Below are 16,996 nucleotides of genomic sequence, written 5' to 3'. Positions count from 1 at the left end.
CTGGATGGATTTCATCTGGCTTGCAGCCTGTACTTTAAGTAACAGAGTTGTCTCTTCTGAGGGCACTGGATCTCCATTTTTAGCCTGGGGATGAAGGGTGAGAAATGTGGGAGACGATTTCTCCATTACTAGAAAACAAGATTTGGGGCCAATTGGTTAATTATGAGCTTCCAGTGAAAAGGAAAGAAGTTGCAGAGGGGCAGAGCCAGTTGAGATATGCCGGTCCCTGCGACTTTCCATGACCCTGCAGACCCCCAGGCCTGCTCTGGTCCTTGAAGACCCCCATTTTCCCTTCTGCTTTTAAATTCTGGTTTCTTATTTGTAGATTTTTTTGTGTTCTCCCCAGTGAAGGTGTTTCCCATGTTAACATTAATTCGTGTTCGCACGAATCTTCAGGACTATTAGCTCTGTAGAATAGAGGCCTTAATAGAGAGACACTATTTTTATTTCTTCTCAGCTTCGTTTGCTCATTTGAGCAGCATGTGAAGGGTGCGTCATTCAGCAAAACTTCACACCTCTTAGTATTGTCACAGACCAGCCTTTTGAGGACAAAGGAAGGGCTGCACAATCTTTCACTATCCTTTTCTTCCATCTTAACCACAAAAAATACTACCCCGGCAATTTAGGCTTAGTGTCGTCTCAAATTCGTGAATTTTTGGGGGAGGTGGGATGCTGGTACATTGGAGTCCACATTAATGGAATTATCCCTTTTTATATTGTAGCTTACTATCATTTTATTTAGTGTTGAACCCTCAAACTTGATTTTTTTTAACAGTATCAGTTCAGCTTTACTTGAATTATTATATATGTTCTGTAAGGATAACTATTAGCTAATAATAGATTTGCGCGTGTGTTACTTCAAAGGTCACAAGTAATTGAATTCATTACGTCAAATTTGTAGCGAGAAGAGGATTGCCTTAAAGTTTTGGCCAGGTCAAAAGAAAACACTAATTATTTAGATATTGTAAAATTGGGGTTTTTTTCCTAACATTACACATTGAAACTGCCAGGAGTACTGCTTTTGCATCACTGCTTACAAAGAGCCTAGATTTTATGGTTGTACAGTGAGATATCTAGTCTAGAATCTTTTTAATCATTATTCAGGAATATGCTTACTTTGTGTAGTATAGAATCATGTCTGGTGAAAGTTGCCAGAAGGTAGAGATATTAGAAATAGTTCACATTCACCTGGTGCTATATGAGACATTCATTACTAATGTGATATGGCTCCACAGTGATGTTGCCTCCTCCATCTCGTTGAAAGTTCTTTTTATATACTGACCAGTTCAACTTATTCCCCTAATCAGAAGTGCAGTTTGAGTTTAAAAAAATCTTTTAGCTAGGCCTTTTGGTATTCCCCGTTTTATTCTCTCTGCGTGTTGGCATTTTCTGTGAACATGGCACTATACTAGGCACTTCACAGTTATTATTAAGCTCTTTTTTCCTCTCACAGATACTCCCTCCTGTGGTCTGGTAGGAAAGGTAAGACCTACATAGAAGTAATTAAATTATAGTAACTCGAGACAGAAAGTGATTAGTGCTGTAACTTCGGTTTATCTCTTCTGTCTCTTGATATTTTAGCTCTCGTTAACATCCGTATTAGATGTTGTAAAACTTAGCTAAGTCGCTTTGTTTCTTAGTAACACGTGTAGATCTGTTTTTTCCCCATGGGGTTCATATTACCTGAAATATTCCTGGAATGTAAACTTAAGAGTTGCCTGATTTTGCACTAATATATTTAGTCCCTTCCTGATTTTTACAGGATTTTCAAGTCATTTTTTGCATGGGTTTTCACTGTGAAGTTATGTATTAATATAATGCCAGGTAATTCTTAACTTGCTGATTCTTGGAAGGAAACTGAGGCAAGCTGGCAGGCAGGAGCTGCTGGTGCCAGAATCATTGTCGAGAACCTAGGCCTCTCTTCTCTGGATGACAGCAAGCTGCCCACTTACTCTTGATCATTCGTTGCCATCAAATGCTTGAGGAATGTTTGATTTCATGTCCAGGACGGCTCTTTTTGTCTAACTTCAGGAGTGCTGAACTTGAGCTTTGTTCCCTTCAAGGATTCGATGCCCTTTCTGTCTCATTATCCCACTCTTTACCGGCCGCATCCTCACCGTTCCTCCAGGAAAGGTGGCACAGGCTTCACTCACCCTTGGAGCGGATCTTTATTTTCAGAGCACTGGGTCGGGGAGAGTTTTTGTCCCCACGCTGGGAAAAGAAGATGAGGCGGGGCCCTGAGGGCTTTCTCACTTTCCCTTTTCTTCTTGGGCTTGGAGCCCATTTGCTGCTGGTTGCATAGCTTCTTACTTGGGAGCCTTCACCTTCTTTTGCCTGGAGATCTGTGAGGGGCAGACCCTATGCCTGCAGAAGAATTTGTAGCTAAGTGCGGGCACCCCATGTGGTGCCTTGGATAATGGTTTTGGAGCCCTTAGAGCCTTAAAGGTATTCTTTAAAGTCTTGACCCAGGGTCTTGGGGGGGGGGGTGAAAAGACCTACTGTTTGGCCTCCTCCTGCTGTCCCCTCCCTCGCCCGTCCTCACTGCATCTGAGCAGTGAATAACAAGAACTTCTGCAAGTGCTCTTAGTTGGCTGACGTAATTGAGGAGGAGAACAACCTCCAGAGACAGATACTTTGCCACTTGCATGATGGTCTTGAAAAGGTACTTTGATTTGGGGAAGAGCGAGTTCCTTTGGAACGTAATCCTGCACTGTACACCGTAGATGACAGGCGAGTCCCTTCAAGGATGTGAGGCTGCCGGAATCTGCTTTCCTTCTTTCCCTCTTTGGATACTGCAGAACCCGGCTCCTTCTGGCAAGTTGCCAGAAGATTGGTAATTTCTAGGGCTTGCCACTTCCTCTGCTGTCACTGTGGCTAGTGTAGGTCTAGACCACTGGTGTCTGGGGGTGGGAGGGTGAGGGGAGGGTGTGCCCGTCCTGCTGTTCCCTGGCATGGGCAGGTAGAGAAATATTTGGTAATCTTGTTTTCCCACCATTACTAGAATGTTCCCAATTGTCTTAGCTGTAAAGACTTTTAAGGAGTATTTCAAGTTACCTCCAGCTACATGTGCAGAAAGAGAGTTCCCCAGGTATTTACTTACTTGCCTACTTATTTAGCCACTTTGATGTTTATCAAGCTCCTCTGTGTTGCTTTGTGACTCTTTAAACCTTTGGAGTCCCTTTTCTTCTATTTCCGTTGGTTTAAGTGGGTCCAAAGTGCTCAAAAGGCGCTCTGCAGCGTTTCTCAAAGTGTGGCCCACAGTCCTTCTCGCTACTTATTAAAAATACAGAATTGGGGACATGACCCCAGACCTGCAGAATCAGAATACCTGATGTGGCCCGACAGTCTGCATGTTTACAAGCTCCCACACTAAACCTGACGACTACTGACAGGAGATGACTGCCTTTTGGCACTAGGAAGCCAAGAGGGGGTAGTGTCTGCCAACCCCCCCTCCCCCGCTTCAGCCCCTGGGATAGCTGGGATCAGAATCCCTGCTCTGCTTGTTAACAAGAAGTGAGGCACGTTACTTAACTGTAAGCCTCACTTTCCTTGCTGTAATTGGGGGTCATAATCCATTTCATAATGAATTGAACACTCTAAGAAGCAGACCCGAGTGTTTTTTCCCTAGGTCTGATGAAGAGTGGGCGGTTGTAGAAACAGTGGGTCTGCAGAGTATGAGAGAAGTGTAGTAAACTAAGGGTTCTATAAAAGCAGCAAGGCACTTCAGGGGCCAAGTATCTTGCATAAGCACCGGGTTCAAAGTCCAGCCCTCTTCCATTCTCACACTTGTGAATTTTTTTCTTTTCTTTTCCTTTTTGCGGTACGCAGGCCTCTCACTGTTGTGGCCTCTCCCGTTGCGGAGCACAGGCTCCGGACGCGCAGGCTCAGCGGCCATGGCTCACGGGCCCAGCCGCTCCGTGGCATGTGGGATCCTCCCGGACCGGGGCCTGAACCCGTGTCCCCTGCATCGGCAGGCGGACCCTCAACCACTGCGCCACCAGGGAAGCCCACACTTGTGAATTTTTATAATCACATCTCAGGTTTAAAAAAATATTTTTTCAATTTGATTTGTTTTTATTTACCGTTCTCCTTTGCCTCCTTGGAGATATGTCTGAAGTGTATTTCATTGTTGTGAATTTGGGACTTTCCCAGACCTTGTCTCTTTAATAGACCCTATTTACTTTTAAGAGAGAGGTTTTTAGGAGGAAGAAATAAGAGCTAATTGGGAAATAAAGTGAAAGTGTCTTTTTCTTTGAAACAACTCCTGGGGAGTGTTTGGGTATATGAATCTTCTGTGTGTGGTCCTATAGGTATAGTGGTGCAAGATATCTTCCATTTGGCCAAGGTGGTTACGATTTTGAACCTTTTCCCAGCTGCTGACTATAGATTTCTATCTAGTTAGATCTGCCTTTTATAAAAATGTGCTATTGTGTATGTTAAGGATAATAAATAGTGGATATCCCTGTGGATTGTGTCTCCTGGCTGCCAAGGGACTTGAACGGTCCTTGATTGTAAATATGCCCAGGGCATGTGGTAATGTTCCTATTTTAAGTCTATAATTCAGATGGCAATTGAAGCCTTTGTTTATTAACATAGCTTGTGTGGCAGGGCAACTGGGACTGGTCCATTTACTGTTTGAAATTTTATCCATTTAAATCTGATCGTGTCTGTTCTTATTTTAATTCAGCAGTCTGTTTTAAGATGTCTGTAGAGTATAATTCTGCTTGGCTACTTTTAATATATTTCAAGCCTCCTATAAAAAAAAAATCAAACTTGTTTTTGACCCTGGTTATTTGAGAGCATGTTGGTAGTTAAATTATTCCCTTCTGCTTCATGGAAAGATACATCTATGAAAGAAACTCATTTTGAGGGAAGGAAAAAGGAATTTCATGCATTTCTTGTGAGGAAAAGAATGGCAGGTTATTTTGCCTCTGAGAGAAATAAAAGTATGAGACATTGTGAGCCAAGGGAAAGGTTGGCCAAACAAGGTTTGGGGGTTTCCTATCCCTAAACATTTTTTTGGTTTAAAAAACCCCAACATTATAGAATGATACAGAACAAACATTTCTTATTATACCACATTTGCTTCAGATCCTCTTTTAAAGAGACAAGCTTGCAGATGAAGTTGAAAGTCCCTGTGGACTCATCCTTGACCCCATTTCTTTCCCATTCCGTTTCTTTCTCTGCCCATCCTGCGTCAGTTAACTAACCATTGACTTTCATTTCTAGGTATTTTTATACTTTGGCTATTTACATAGCTCTAGGAATAGTGTTGCTTGTATCTTTTTTTAGTCTGTGTTTAAATCATTATCATTCTACAGCTTGTTTTCCTGCTCAGTGTTGTTTTTCAGATTTGTTCATTTATTGCATTGCTCTCAGACTCACTGCTCTCTGTTCTGCTCTGTGACTGTACAGAGCCGACTGTAAATTTTACATCGTTAACATGAGCATTGTGGTCCTTGTCTTGCATGAGTGAGACCTCTCTGGGGTATATACCCTCCCGTAAGTAGGATTGCCTAAGTATAGTGATGCGTATCTTCAGCCTTAACCAGATGATGCCGAGTAGCGCCATGTGAAAGTGCCACAGTGGCTGAACCATTTTATATTCCCATCAGTGGTTACAGCACACCTATTTCCCCTCATCCTCATTTTTAAAATTTGACAATATATTGGCTGTCCTATAGTATCTCAGCTTACATTGCCCTGATTATTAATGAAGTGATACCTTTTTTCATACACTTAATGTCCAGCTGCAGTTCTTTGGTGAAATGCCCCTTCGTACCTTTTGGCCAATTTTTCTCTTAGATAGTTTCTCTTATTGATTTGTTCTTCCTTCCTTTACTGAGTAAATCAAAGTAACGAGAGAACTTCCAGCAACTCTCACTACCACGTGTACCCACCTAACAGTACCTGCATCCACACACCTAAAGGTGAATTATTGGAGTTCCTATGGAAAGCCATCCCCTCCTTACCTATGCATTAACAGTTCTGTCCTCTTCCATCTGCATTATCACTTATTTGCTTTCCACAGGACCTTTGCCTGTTATTTCGCCCCTCTGAAACCAAAAACCAAAGCCCCTTCTCTTCGCCTTGCTCTCTCTGCCGGCTGCCACATAATCTCTTGGTATTTTGTAGCAGAACTGTCTGAAGTATCGTATGTACTCACTTTCTCCACTTCTCCTCTTCCCGTTCCTAGTTCCAGTCAGGCTCTTGCCCCTACTGCTCCACCACAATTAATGTTGCCAAGTTGCGGCCGACCCACACTTAGCTTGATCCAACAAGCGGATCTTAGTCCTCAGCTCATTCGCCTTGCCTTGTGCCTTGGACACAGTTGGTCTTTCCCTCCTCAATTCACTTTCTTTCCTTGGCTTCCAGGACATAACATTGGTTGTTTCCTCCTGCTGAGATCACTGATTGCTCCTTCTCAGTCTCTTTTTATACATTCCGTCTCTTATTCCTTACCTTTCAATGTTATAATGCCTCAGTCCTCTGTCCTTTTCAATCTCGTAGGTTTAAATACCACCTATATGCCCACCACTCCCAAATGTAAATTACCAGCTCAGAGCTTTCTTCCAAACTCCACACTGCCTACTCAAAACCTCCACTTGAGAGTTTAGCAGGCCCGTAACCAAACTCCTGATCTCACCCACCTGCCTCTACCTGTGGTCTTCCTCATCTCAGGTGATGACCCCACCTATTATTCCATTTGCTCAGATAAAAAAAACCTTGGAGTCATGCTTGATTTCTCGCTGTTTTCTCATCTCACATTTCATCTATCTACTTTCAGAATATTCCCAGATTCTGACCACTTCTCACCCCTTCACTTCTCTTCCTTGATGTAATCTAACATCATTTCCCACCCAGATTAATGCCATAATCTCCTAATTGGTCTCCCTTTGTTCTCTCTCTTCCTTGCTGTGGTGTCTGTTCTCAGCACATTGACCATAAGTAATTCCTTCAGATGTGTGACTTTGTTGTTCTCCCCTCTGGAACTCAGCTGTAGCCACAGTGATGTCTCTGCTGTTCCTTGAGCCCACCAGTCATCTCCTAACTCAAGGCTTTTACATTGGCTGTCCTCTCTACCTGTCTCTAGATGACTACATCCCATACCTCCTTTGAGTCTTTGCTGAAATGTAATGTGATCAGGGTAGGCCTCACTGAGAAGTTTACAGCTGTGGCTCAGTACTCCAGTTCTCTCTTACCCTGTTCTGCCTTGTCTTTCTCTTGTTTCACTTATCAGCTGCTGAGTCTGTGCTTTGGCCTGTCGGTTTGTTCATGATGCTTTTTCAGTAAAGAACTCTTTAAAATTTTAGTGAAGCCCCATTCATCAATGTTTTCATAGTTTGTGTTTATTCAGCCTTGTTTTAAGAAATCCTGCAGGATCCTAGGGTCCAGTAAATTTTTTGGCTACGGTTTTTTGGCTGCTAGATGGGCTAGATTAAATCTGGCCTGAAACGGAGTTGAGAATAAGACCTTGATTAGGAGTCCCTTCCATTCCCTCCAGATGAGCATTAAACAGAGACCTCATTTTGGCATGATAAGCTCTCCTGTTAAAAAAAAAAAAAAAAACAAGACAAGCATTGCTGAGATTGGGCCTCCTTCCCAAACGAAGGAGAGGTAAAGATGATTGAAGTTATCTCTAACGTGAGTCATTGCAGGGCCTACATACAATGTCACTTCTCAGGATGAACAGTGATTACAGCACATATTGGTTTGTGTATTATCCGCCCACCAGATAAATCAAGCATTCTTTTCTATTTTTAATTTTAAAGTATTTCCATGTAGATTAGAATCTAAACTAGGTAGTCCTTTTTAGCAGGCAAGATTCAGCTAAAGTCTTGTTCTCTCAGAATACATTCCATACCTCAATTGCCTCTTAGAGATTTCAAAGGCTTTTATGTACCTGGTAATTTGGAGGAATTGCTTTTATTTTGTAGTTTCTTAGGGACTTCTAATATCTCTCTTGTAAGATGTTTGCAGATGTCAATAGCTACTAGATCTTCAGGGTTAGAGTAACAAAATGACTCTGTTTTCACTTGTGGTATCTTGTTTTCTGCTCGTGCTATTAGTTCTTTCCGAGCTTCATGAGAGACATATAATCAGACTCAAGTCACCCTGTTTTTTTGTTGGAATGTTTGGTATACTATTTATTTTCTTTCCTTCTTTTGAGAGTATCTTGGCTTGGCCCAGTCCTGTCGAGCATCTTTCTTGTTCACACTGCCATGTTCACACATTTAGCTGTATCTCATCCCATGATCTTCATCTGAATGCCTATTGAAACTATTTCTTACCATTCCTTGTTTTGGAGTTCCAAACAGGTGACGTTGCCTTAAACCTCTGTGGTGTTTCAGAATAAATAGGGTAAGGTTCTGATATCAGGTTCTGTGGCACATCATAAGGCTGTGTAAGGGAAATGTCAATTATTTTGTTCAATTCATTTAAAAAAATGTTGTTCATTTAGTGAATCACACAGCTCCTCTCTGTGAATAGATTGCCCTGTATTGCTAGGGGAATATGAATACATTGGGACTTCCTTATTCCTGATGGCTGATTCTGGTAACCATTGATTTTTGTCTTTATTAAAAATCCTGTTCATTACTGGCACCTAGCATCTTCTGTCTAGCAGGCATTCTTACGCTATCATTAGTGTCATCATAAACTATTGTAGGGCTCCTCAGTAGTGACCCACTATTTTCATCTGGCTGCCTGGATGCTTATAAAATATCCATAATCCTATACATCTGCCCTTATGTTGGCCAGCACTCCCTCTAGCCAGGCAGCTCTTACTTGTCCCATTTTCCTTGTTAAGGAGAACTCAGTGTTATTTCTTTAAAGATTTTCATGTTTCAGGCCGTATTTCACTTATTAGCAGTGATCTTGGTTCCCCATGACTTTGATCAGAGTTTGGAAATCCCAGTTGCTCCTGTTCAGAGTGTGGAGATTCCCACACATCAACTCTGAGAAAGGATAAGATTCACCTTCAGTTCTAAAGGTGCCTTAAGTTCTTTGAAGAGCATGAGAATGCTGCTCCTGCCTTTATTTATTTTTTTTAAGCCAGAGAAATTAGACAGGTGGATGGTGAATGTGAAGCTCGAACTCAGATAATTATGCACATTCTTGGTGGTATCAGTGAATTGAAATGTTTAAATGATGTGTTTTGGACACCAAGGCTTGCTTTGGGTCTAGGAGGAAACCTCTATTTCGATGCCCTTGACCTCAGAATTGTCATTAGTATTACTTTAAATATGGGGGTATTAAAATGATAAATGTTCTTTATTTGAGAGTAGTTGGCTATTTAAGAAAACATAATTTGAATACTTTAAGTATAGAATGAATTATGTAGAGATCTTGTGTCAGGTGTGTAAAAGATGGCAAAGCAAAGTTGAGGCCAGGTGAGCTAGTCATACAGGATGGGGAGGCAATGGTGTGCATCTAGGTTAGGGGTTATGGCTTAATTTTCTCCTTTTTTTCTGATCCCCCCCCCACCCCCACCAAATATCTGTTCAGGCAGTCCTGTCCTTCTAGCATACTTGCTCTGGTATATTATTCTGCGTATTTCTTTTGTGGTAGCACATCTAAGTATTTGAGTTTATACTGTGAGGGAAGTACTGTATACTTGGGTCTGGGATCACAAAGGACAACAGAAAAGGACAGAGTCTCTGTTCTCATGCAACTTAGGAGCTAGCAGGAGAGACATTAATCATACCAACCAATTTAGCCAACATCTCCCAATTTCTTGTACACAAGCTCTAGTCCTCCATACGCTGTCCTCCCCCGACAGCAAACTTCTCGGGTTCCTTCGCTTTTATCCCCTCTATCCACTCCCTTGTCAGTCACTTATTAATTTATTTTTAAAAGAGATTCTCCTAGCTCTTAAGTTCCTGTCAATTCCCAGTTCTGTTGCCTTCATCCGGACCCTCTCTCATCATCTGTTATGTTGCTCAGAGCCCCTCTTTTGGGGGAAGTCTGGGCCCCAAGAAATAATGAAGGGATTGGCTGTGTATTTGTGTGCTGAAATACTGTTTATTCCTGCCTCCCTCCTTTTGCTTGTCTTTTTTTTCCCCCAACTCTAATTTTCTTTCTAGTTTTTTCCTATCCTGCAAACTCATGTTAAGTCCCACCTTGTCAATGAAACATCTCTGATTACTTCTTTCCAGTTCCATGAATTCTAATAGCACTTAGTCCCTAGTCTATATCACATAATTTAGCACTTATTCAGAACTGCTTTGTGTTACTTCATATCTGCAGGATTTCTTCTGTTATTGTTAGGTTACAAGGATTTTACGTGCAAGAGTATAACATACATTTACATAGTGCTTTGTCTGAGGCTAATAGTTGGTAGGTGCTTAAAAAAGGCTTACAGAGTAATAGAATGAGATTTATAGTATATCTGTAAATATTAGAAGGGTCCTAATACTCAGTGAGCTGCTTCTATACTGCAGTTTACATAGCTCTTTCCCTGTTGATGAACATTTAGGTTGTTTCCAGTTGTGTAAACATTCCATTGCTTATTTTTGAGCCTGTCATTTGGAAAAAGATGGTCTTGTTCCCTGTAAAGCATTTCAACCAAATACTTAGTTAATCGTTTACTGTATATCTAGCAATTATTCAATATTTGTGATACTGAGAGCTAGAGCATACTTCAGGTGTGTTGTCATTATCTCGCAGTCTTGGCTGTGTTCATGTGTCAGTTTTTGCTTTGTTTTCTCATTCCTGATGCGGTATTTTATTTTGCTTTAAGGATAAGAACAAGAAACTGCGTCCCCTCTATGACATTCCCTATATGTTTGAAGCCCGGGAATTTCTGCGAAAGAAGCTTATTGGGAAAAAGGTAAGTGATGGCAGAAACATAATTTGCAAGTGGTTAGGGGTTGTTTTAATGTGGGCTCTTGTGATGAAATCCCAGAGACCAGCAAATGACTCTCCTCCACCAAGTCAAGTAGTATTACTTTGATATGAAGAGAGGCGTGCCTCTGTCTCAGGAAGTGGCATCCCTTGGGAGAAGTTTAAAATTGGGGCCCTGACCACAGTGTGATTTCCAGGGCTCTCATGGCATGTTCTTTCCAGGATCCAGGCTCAATTCCAGTCTCAGTAATTGCATATTGCCCTGAGCTCCATCCACTTCCATTAAAGCAGAGTAGCTCTCTGCTTCTCTCCAGCCACTTGCATTAAAAGTCGGGGCTGTGGGATTTGCTAATGAAAGATAGCGGCTGCTTTTTTTCTGACTCCCCTGTTTCTGAGGAGAAGAGGGCTTCTGGAATAGGAGCCTGCCTTTTGTGGAAAAGAGGGTGTGGTTTCCTGCTGGTTTGTTGGGAGACTTTCTGGTGTAGTGCAGCGGCTCAGGCCCTCAGAGGGCATTTCCTTGTGTTCTTAGAGCAGAATGTTCTATGACCTGCTGCAGAACTTGTTGTTCTGGGAAGCTGATAATGAGCCTCTGATCTTCCACTGATTTTCCCTGACCTCCCCAACCTGCATATCCCGGACATTTCTTTGTGTCCTGGGTAAACAGAGGAAACGAATAGAATAATTCCTGCGGTAATTGAGGGAAATCTGTTCAGAGAAAGACTGATTTGTGTTCTCCTTACTTTCCGTTGGTGGGGATTCTTCCAGGAAATGTTATGTTTTGGGCCAACTTTTATTATAGGTTCAGAAAGGTAAGGCCATTTGTTTCTAAGTCTGACCTCGACATGTTGAAGCCATATTAGCATTCTTTACCTACGTTCAGGTTTCTAAACGATTGGAGTTGTGAGAGGTTTGTCAAAGTACTGTAGTTACTAGAATGATAAATTATTGCAAGAGATTTTGAAGCTGGGCAAAAGGTGAAATTGCTGATTTTGAGGTAGAGAAACCAAACCGGATTCCCTAAAACAAGTATTTATCTCCTCAGATTCCTTGAGAGAATAGGCTCATTTGTCATTGTATAAAACATGACAGAATGCTGTATTCATTCATGACGTGTAGTGCAAATGGTGGCTTTAAGCCTCTTTCAATTTCTAGATCTGTTATCTGATTGAATGTCTGACGTCTGTTTCACCAAGTTGATACCATATCACTAATTTACTGGCTCGTAAACAGTGGCGTAGAGACAAGCAAGGAATTCCCCCTGCACGTGTTCATTTCTATTGAAATCCATCCAAAACCACACTGAAAGGAGTGGCAGTGCGTATTAGCTTCGTGCACAGCCAGTTGTGTGGTGTGTATTCTGGCATCCACCTGGTTTGTTTGAATATTGCCCTTCCCTGATTGTGCTTTGTCCCTAGGAGCAGAGATCACAGCTCAGGGTAGCAGCTGCTGAATGGTTCTAGAAAGTTAGCCCAGGCCTCTGCTCTCAAACACTATGTGCCTGCTGGGCCTTTGTAAAGTCCTCTGTCTCAGGATAAAAGAACCGACCTCCAGTGTCAGATATGGTGGCAATTCTTAAGCAATTAGGCTCCTTCTTGGTGGGAGAAAACTCATTTACTGTTTCCTCTGCATCAGAGTTGATTGGATTCTATTTGTGCTGAGCCCAAGTTTTGTCCCCCACGGTGACACTGTGTAAACGATGAATACTGTATCCCTGCCTAGGGAGAAGGCTGCAGCTAAGCTCTGCTGGGCTGGAACATTCCTGATGCAAACTGCTTTTCCTGACTCACCACCTGAAACCACTTGCCTGTCTTCTGGGCCCATCAGTTGCGACAGCGAACACCCATGTGCTTTGGAGTCTGGGAGCAGACAGGGCAGTGGCTGCCTCAGGGGGGTGGCTAGCACATCATCACACATTTCTGCCAATTCCCTTCAGACCTCTGCAGCTGTTCAGTGCAGCACGTGGTGATTAAGAGGCACCGAGAGAGAGCATGTGTGCCTGTGTGTGCCTGTGCGCGAAAGCTGGTTAGTACAGCCTGTCACAGCTTAAACAAGATAATGGAGGTAAAAATCATCTTCTCTGCCCAGGCTATTATTTGACCATCCCAGAGAGTCTATAATAAGAAGTTTGGAGGGGTTTCTAGACTGTAGAGCATTGGGATTGAAGGTAAAGTGGTGAGGTGCTTTGTTAGATTCAGTGGCCTCCATTTCAGTTATGGAAATTCACTTTGGTTCACTCCCAAGATGTAATTCTGGCTAAATGCCTTAAAGTAACCAGGCACCTCTCTGAGCCTTGGTTTTAGCATTTGTGAACTGGGAATATTATTTGCCTTTCCTCTCTCATGGATGAGAATCCAGGATAATACTAGTCATTCATGTTTTTCCAGGTGCCTGTTGCATTATGTGGTTTGGTTTTGTTTAATAATACTGCTTTTGTTTAGAATCTAGCATTGCCTGACTTTCTCAGGTCTGAGGTCAAGATATGTGAATCAGTGCGCAACTAATTTGACTGCCATCAACCCCTTGTGCAGATTTGGGTGTCACCTGGTTTCAGCTTCCACAAAATGTGTATCTGCTTGTATTGGAGTGTATATTTGTGTGTGTGTGTGTGTTATCTGGTTTAAGGGAGAGGTAGGATATGTGCGTATCCTGGAAGTGTTTCAGAAGCTGTCTGAATTGCTATACTGCCTGGTAGAATGCCCTCCCCATCCCTTGTTTACCATCTTCCATCTGTGCTTTCACTAAAATATGACTAAGGAATATGCATGGAGGAGAGAACTGTCTTGCTAATTTCTTCTGGGTTTCTTCATGGTCCCAGTGTAGTGGACGCATGGAATCCTTGGTAACTTCGACATGTCCCTTCGTTTTCCAGAATGGCATCCTTAGTGAGTATAAAATGGTGAGATGCCCTCCTAAGAGAACCAGAGCTAAGGTCCTCTTCTGATAGCAGGAGCAGTTTCTTTCTCTGTGTACATTTTTTTTCTTAATGTTTAGAGACCGTCAGCCCAAGGAAAGCAAGAGTTTGTGTGCCTAAGTCATTTTGCTCTCAGTGGAATAAAGTAATAATAGCTGGGATCTTCACTGGGAATTTTCTCCAGCTATTTCATAAAATCTCTAAATATTTTTTAATCTGTTTAATACAGCATTTATGAATGACATATGAATCACTGTAACTCCTGTCCCTTGATTGCAAAATTTCTATCACCATGGGAACCATTGTGTTCAAAGTTGTAACTTGTTTGGACAATTGAAGGGTCAAAAATGGTCGATGAGATGAAATTGCAAGAAGCGATGAAGCTTCAGCCCTGGCAATAGATAGGAGAGCCTGGATGAGCATCTATCTCCAGAAACTCTACCCCCCAATTCGTCTCTTCCCTAAAGGTTTTGTCACTGTTTCTGTTGATATAAGTAAATTTGGGGGATGCGGCTCATTTGTAAATCAACGGCTGACTTTGTATGATTTTTATGCCATTAAAATTTGTTCCGTAAACTAGGTTGACTCTTTAGGCACTAAAAATTAGGTAATTTTCTTGATAAATGCAGGCATTTGGGAAGTTATTGGGCTATGAATTAGGGAATTATTTCTAATTCATATTGCTTTAGATTGTTCTTTTTTGGAAACCTATTTTGCTTGAGGGTTGTACTTTTGGGGACGTGGGGCTCTTTGGGGTGGGTGGAAATGATTTCCATGTGTACCGGATTTACAGTTACAGCAGGTTCAAAACTGAACTCGTGGTAAACCTGGTCTGTCTAGAATGGTTGGTATTGTATGTAAATGATATTATCTTTATTCTAGGTTAATGTGCCTTTATGAACGAGGCCGGCAACCCAACCACTGTTAATAGCCTTGTTTCTATGGGATAAAATATTCCGAATGTCTAAATCAGCTATGGAAGATAGGGCTCATTTGTTCTTTGGTGGTGGCTGCCTATGTGTGATTTTCATGCTATTCCAATATGTAGCGTGACCTAAAGACTTCTATTTTTTAAGGCACTTCATATAATGCTCATTCTAAAGAGTAGAGCTGTCATTTATTGAGTTGTTTCTTGATGGAAAAATACTGAATTTTGTTTTCACTTTACTTAATTTTCACCTCCACCCTGAAAGATATATGTATCATTTCTATTTTCATAGGCATAGAAACTGAAACTCATAGGAATTAGCTATCTTACCCCAGATGTCTATGCTTTTAATCATGATTTTGAATTAAAAGGCATCTGGAAAGGCCCGCTTTCCTGTTGTATGTACTGAATCATGGGTAGATAGCCAGGGTCACGGTGCTTTTTGGGATACGCCAGTTCTTGTGTATAACATGTACTCTACCTGCTATGAGAAGTTGATCCTCTTCAGCCGCATCGTCCTCGTCTCCAGATAGCCGCAGGTGGTAAGAGCACCATGGATCAGCCCTCTGATTGCCTTCAGCCCTCTAGACATTATCTCATTAGTCTTAGAGATGTCCCGGTGAAGTGATGTTTCATCAGATTGTTCTTCAGAGAAACCAGTGTCAGATTACATGTTCTTCAGTTACGCAGACAATGTGAGGTCATAGGTAACTGTGCTAAGCAAGTGTGGAGCTTGATTGTCCTTTCTCTTCAATCTCTTGGCAGAGGTGAGGCTTCTGGGAGAAGGGGAAGGACAGGTCACTTTTTTATCTTGGGCCAGGGCCGCGCCCAGGTTGAGGAGCACAGGTTGAGGACTGGTCCCTGAAGATACCCGGTGTAGCCTTCCTCAGCCGAAGCCGTGCTCCACTCAGCCGGTGAGAGCTCTTGAAGGTCATGGAGCTTTTTTGAGGAGCATTCTTTCACTCTACTCACGGGCTATATCACAGGGCTGTCCTGTTGCTTAAAAATACTTTTGCCATGTGTTACTTAATACGCTGTGTTAAGTACAAAGGTGGCAGTCTGGGGATTCTTGTTCTTAATTACCTCTAATGTATTTTAGTTTGGTTTTTGTAAACATTTCCTTAGTCATGTCCACATTTTCCACTTCATATTAATGTGATACACTCACGCTATGGAAAAGTCCTTTACATTAATGATCAAAACAGGCCCTAAGGTTGTGAATGCATTGTGATTTAAATCGACAGGTTTATACGAGGTTGCTTGTCCTTGCTTTCTCAGTGCCAGCTGTTACCGTCAACATGGCTGTAAATTTTTTGAATAAATGGCTTGAAGATATTCACCAAATCGAGTGATATTTTGAATGGCTTGTATTTTCTGACCATGCCTTTTCCAGGTAAGACTTCTCGCACTTAGACGGGCCAGGAGTGTGTCAGGGTGCACTGGAGACCAAGGGTCATTGTAGATGCCCTCGACCCCTTGGCTTGACTCATCAACTCCCTTGTCTGGTGAAGGTAATTAACAGAAATGACAGTAGCACGGCCTGTTTCTGGAGACTTGTTCTCAGCAAGGTAGCGCTCGCCCTGCTGCCACTTAAGAGCTCTTCTTGATGGGTTTTTGGGTTTTTTTATCTGCAGATTATGCAGAGTACCTCTGTGCTTTAGGGACCATCAGGGTGCTGAGCTGAGCATATAGCTCTTTGGCGAAATGTGGTATTTGTATGGTGTATATTGTAATGCCTTCTTCAGAAAGGACCTCTTAGTTAAATGAAGAAACTGGAACTTTAAACTGCATTCCTGGAAATGTCTTCTGTATGCTCACCCATGGGAAATGATTTATTAGCTACCAGAACCCTCAGGATCTCCTGTCTTTGGTTACTACTGGGCATCACGTTGTTTAAAGACTTCTCTTCCCTGGACTCCCAAGTCGCTCGTAGGCTCTGGTGAAGCCCTTACATTTATAACTGATTTTTGGTCAGCTTGTCTTTGGTCAGTGGGTGGTGAAGCCACCCACTCCTGATCTTTTCAACGAGGATTCTGAAATGCCGTCCTTGGGGCTGGAACTTTCCATGCCTGTTCTCTGCAAATTGGGATTTTATTTTAGGGGGAGATTTGTGCTGAATCAGCTCAGCTGTGTTTGGGGGTAGGGAGAGAACAGGCTTTTTTTCCTGCTTTAAAAATAACCCTTATGTGCCAAAAACCCTATAAAATGTGCTGAATTGCAAATCTTCCAACTTCCTATACCTCCTGGTTTACAGCAAATAGATTCTTCTGAGCTTAGGCTCAACGATAGTGTATAGAATATCTTATAGTGTG

General features: G+C 42.1%; 1 protein-coding gene across 2 annotated transcripts in view; it reads left to right on the top strand.

Annotated features, from left to right (window-relative positions):
- Positions 1 to 16,996, top strand: part of SND1 (staphylococcal nuclease and tudor domain containing 1) — a 420,353-nt gene that overhangs the window by 146,829 nt on the left and 256,528 nt on the right. For both annotated transcript variants that reach the window (XM_032642818.1, XM_032642817.1), the window contains one exon: positions 10,742 to 10,831. In XM_032642818.1, coding sequence (XP_032498709.1) covers positions 10,742 to 10,831 — 90 coding nt within the window. The remainder of the gene's footprint in view (positions 1 to 10,741; positions 10,832 to 16,996) is intronic.

This window comes from Phocoena sinus, chromosome 9 (genome assembly GCF_008692025.1).
Source record: "Phocoena sinus isolate mPhoSin1 chromosome 9, mPhoSin1.pri, whole genome shotgun sequence".
NCBI lineage: Eukaryota > Metazoa > Chordata > Mammalia > Artiodactyla > Phocoenidae > Phocoena > Phocoena sinus.
The sequence above is the reverse complement of the archived record's forward strand: the minus strand, read 5'-3'. Positions and strand labels throughout refer to the sequence as shown.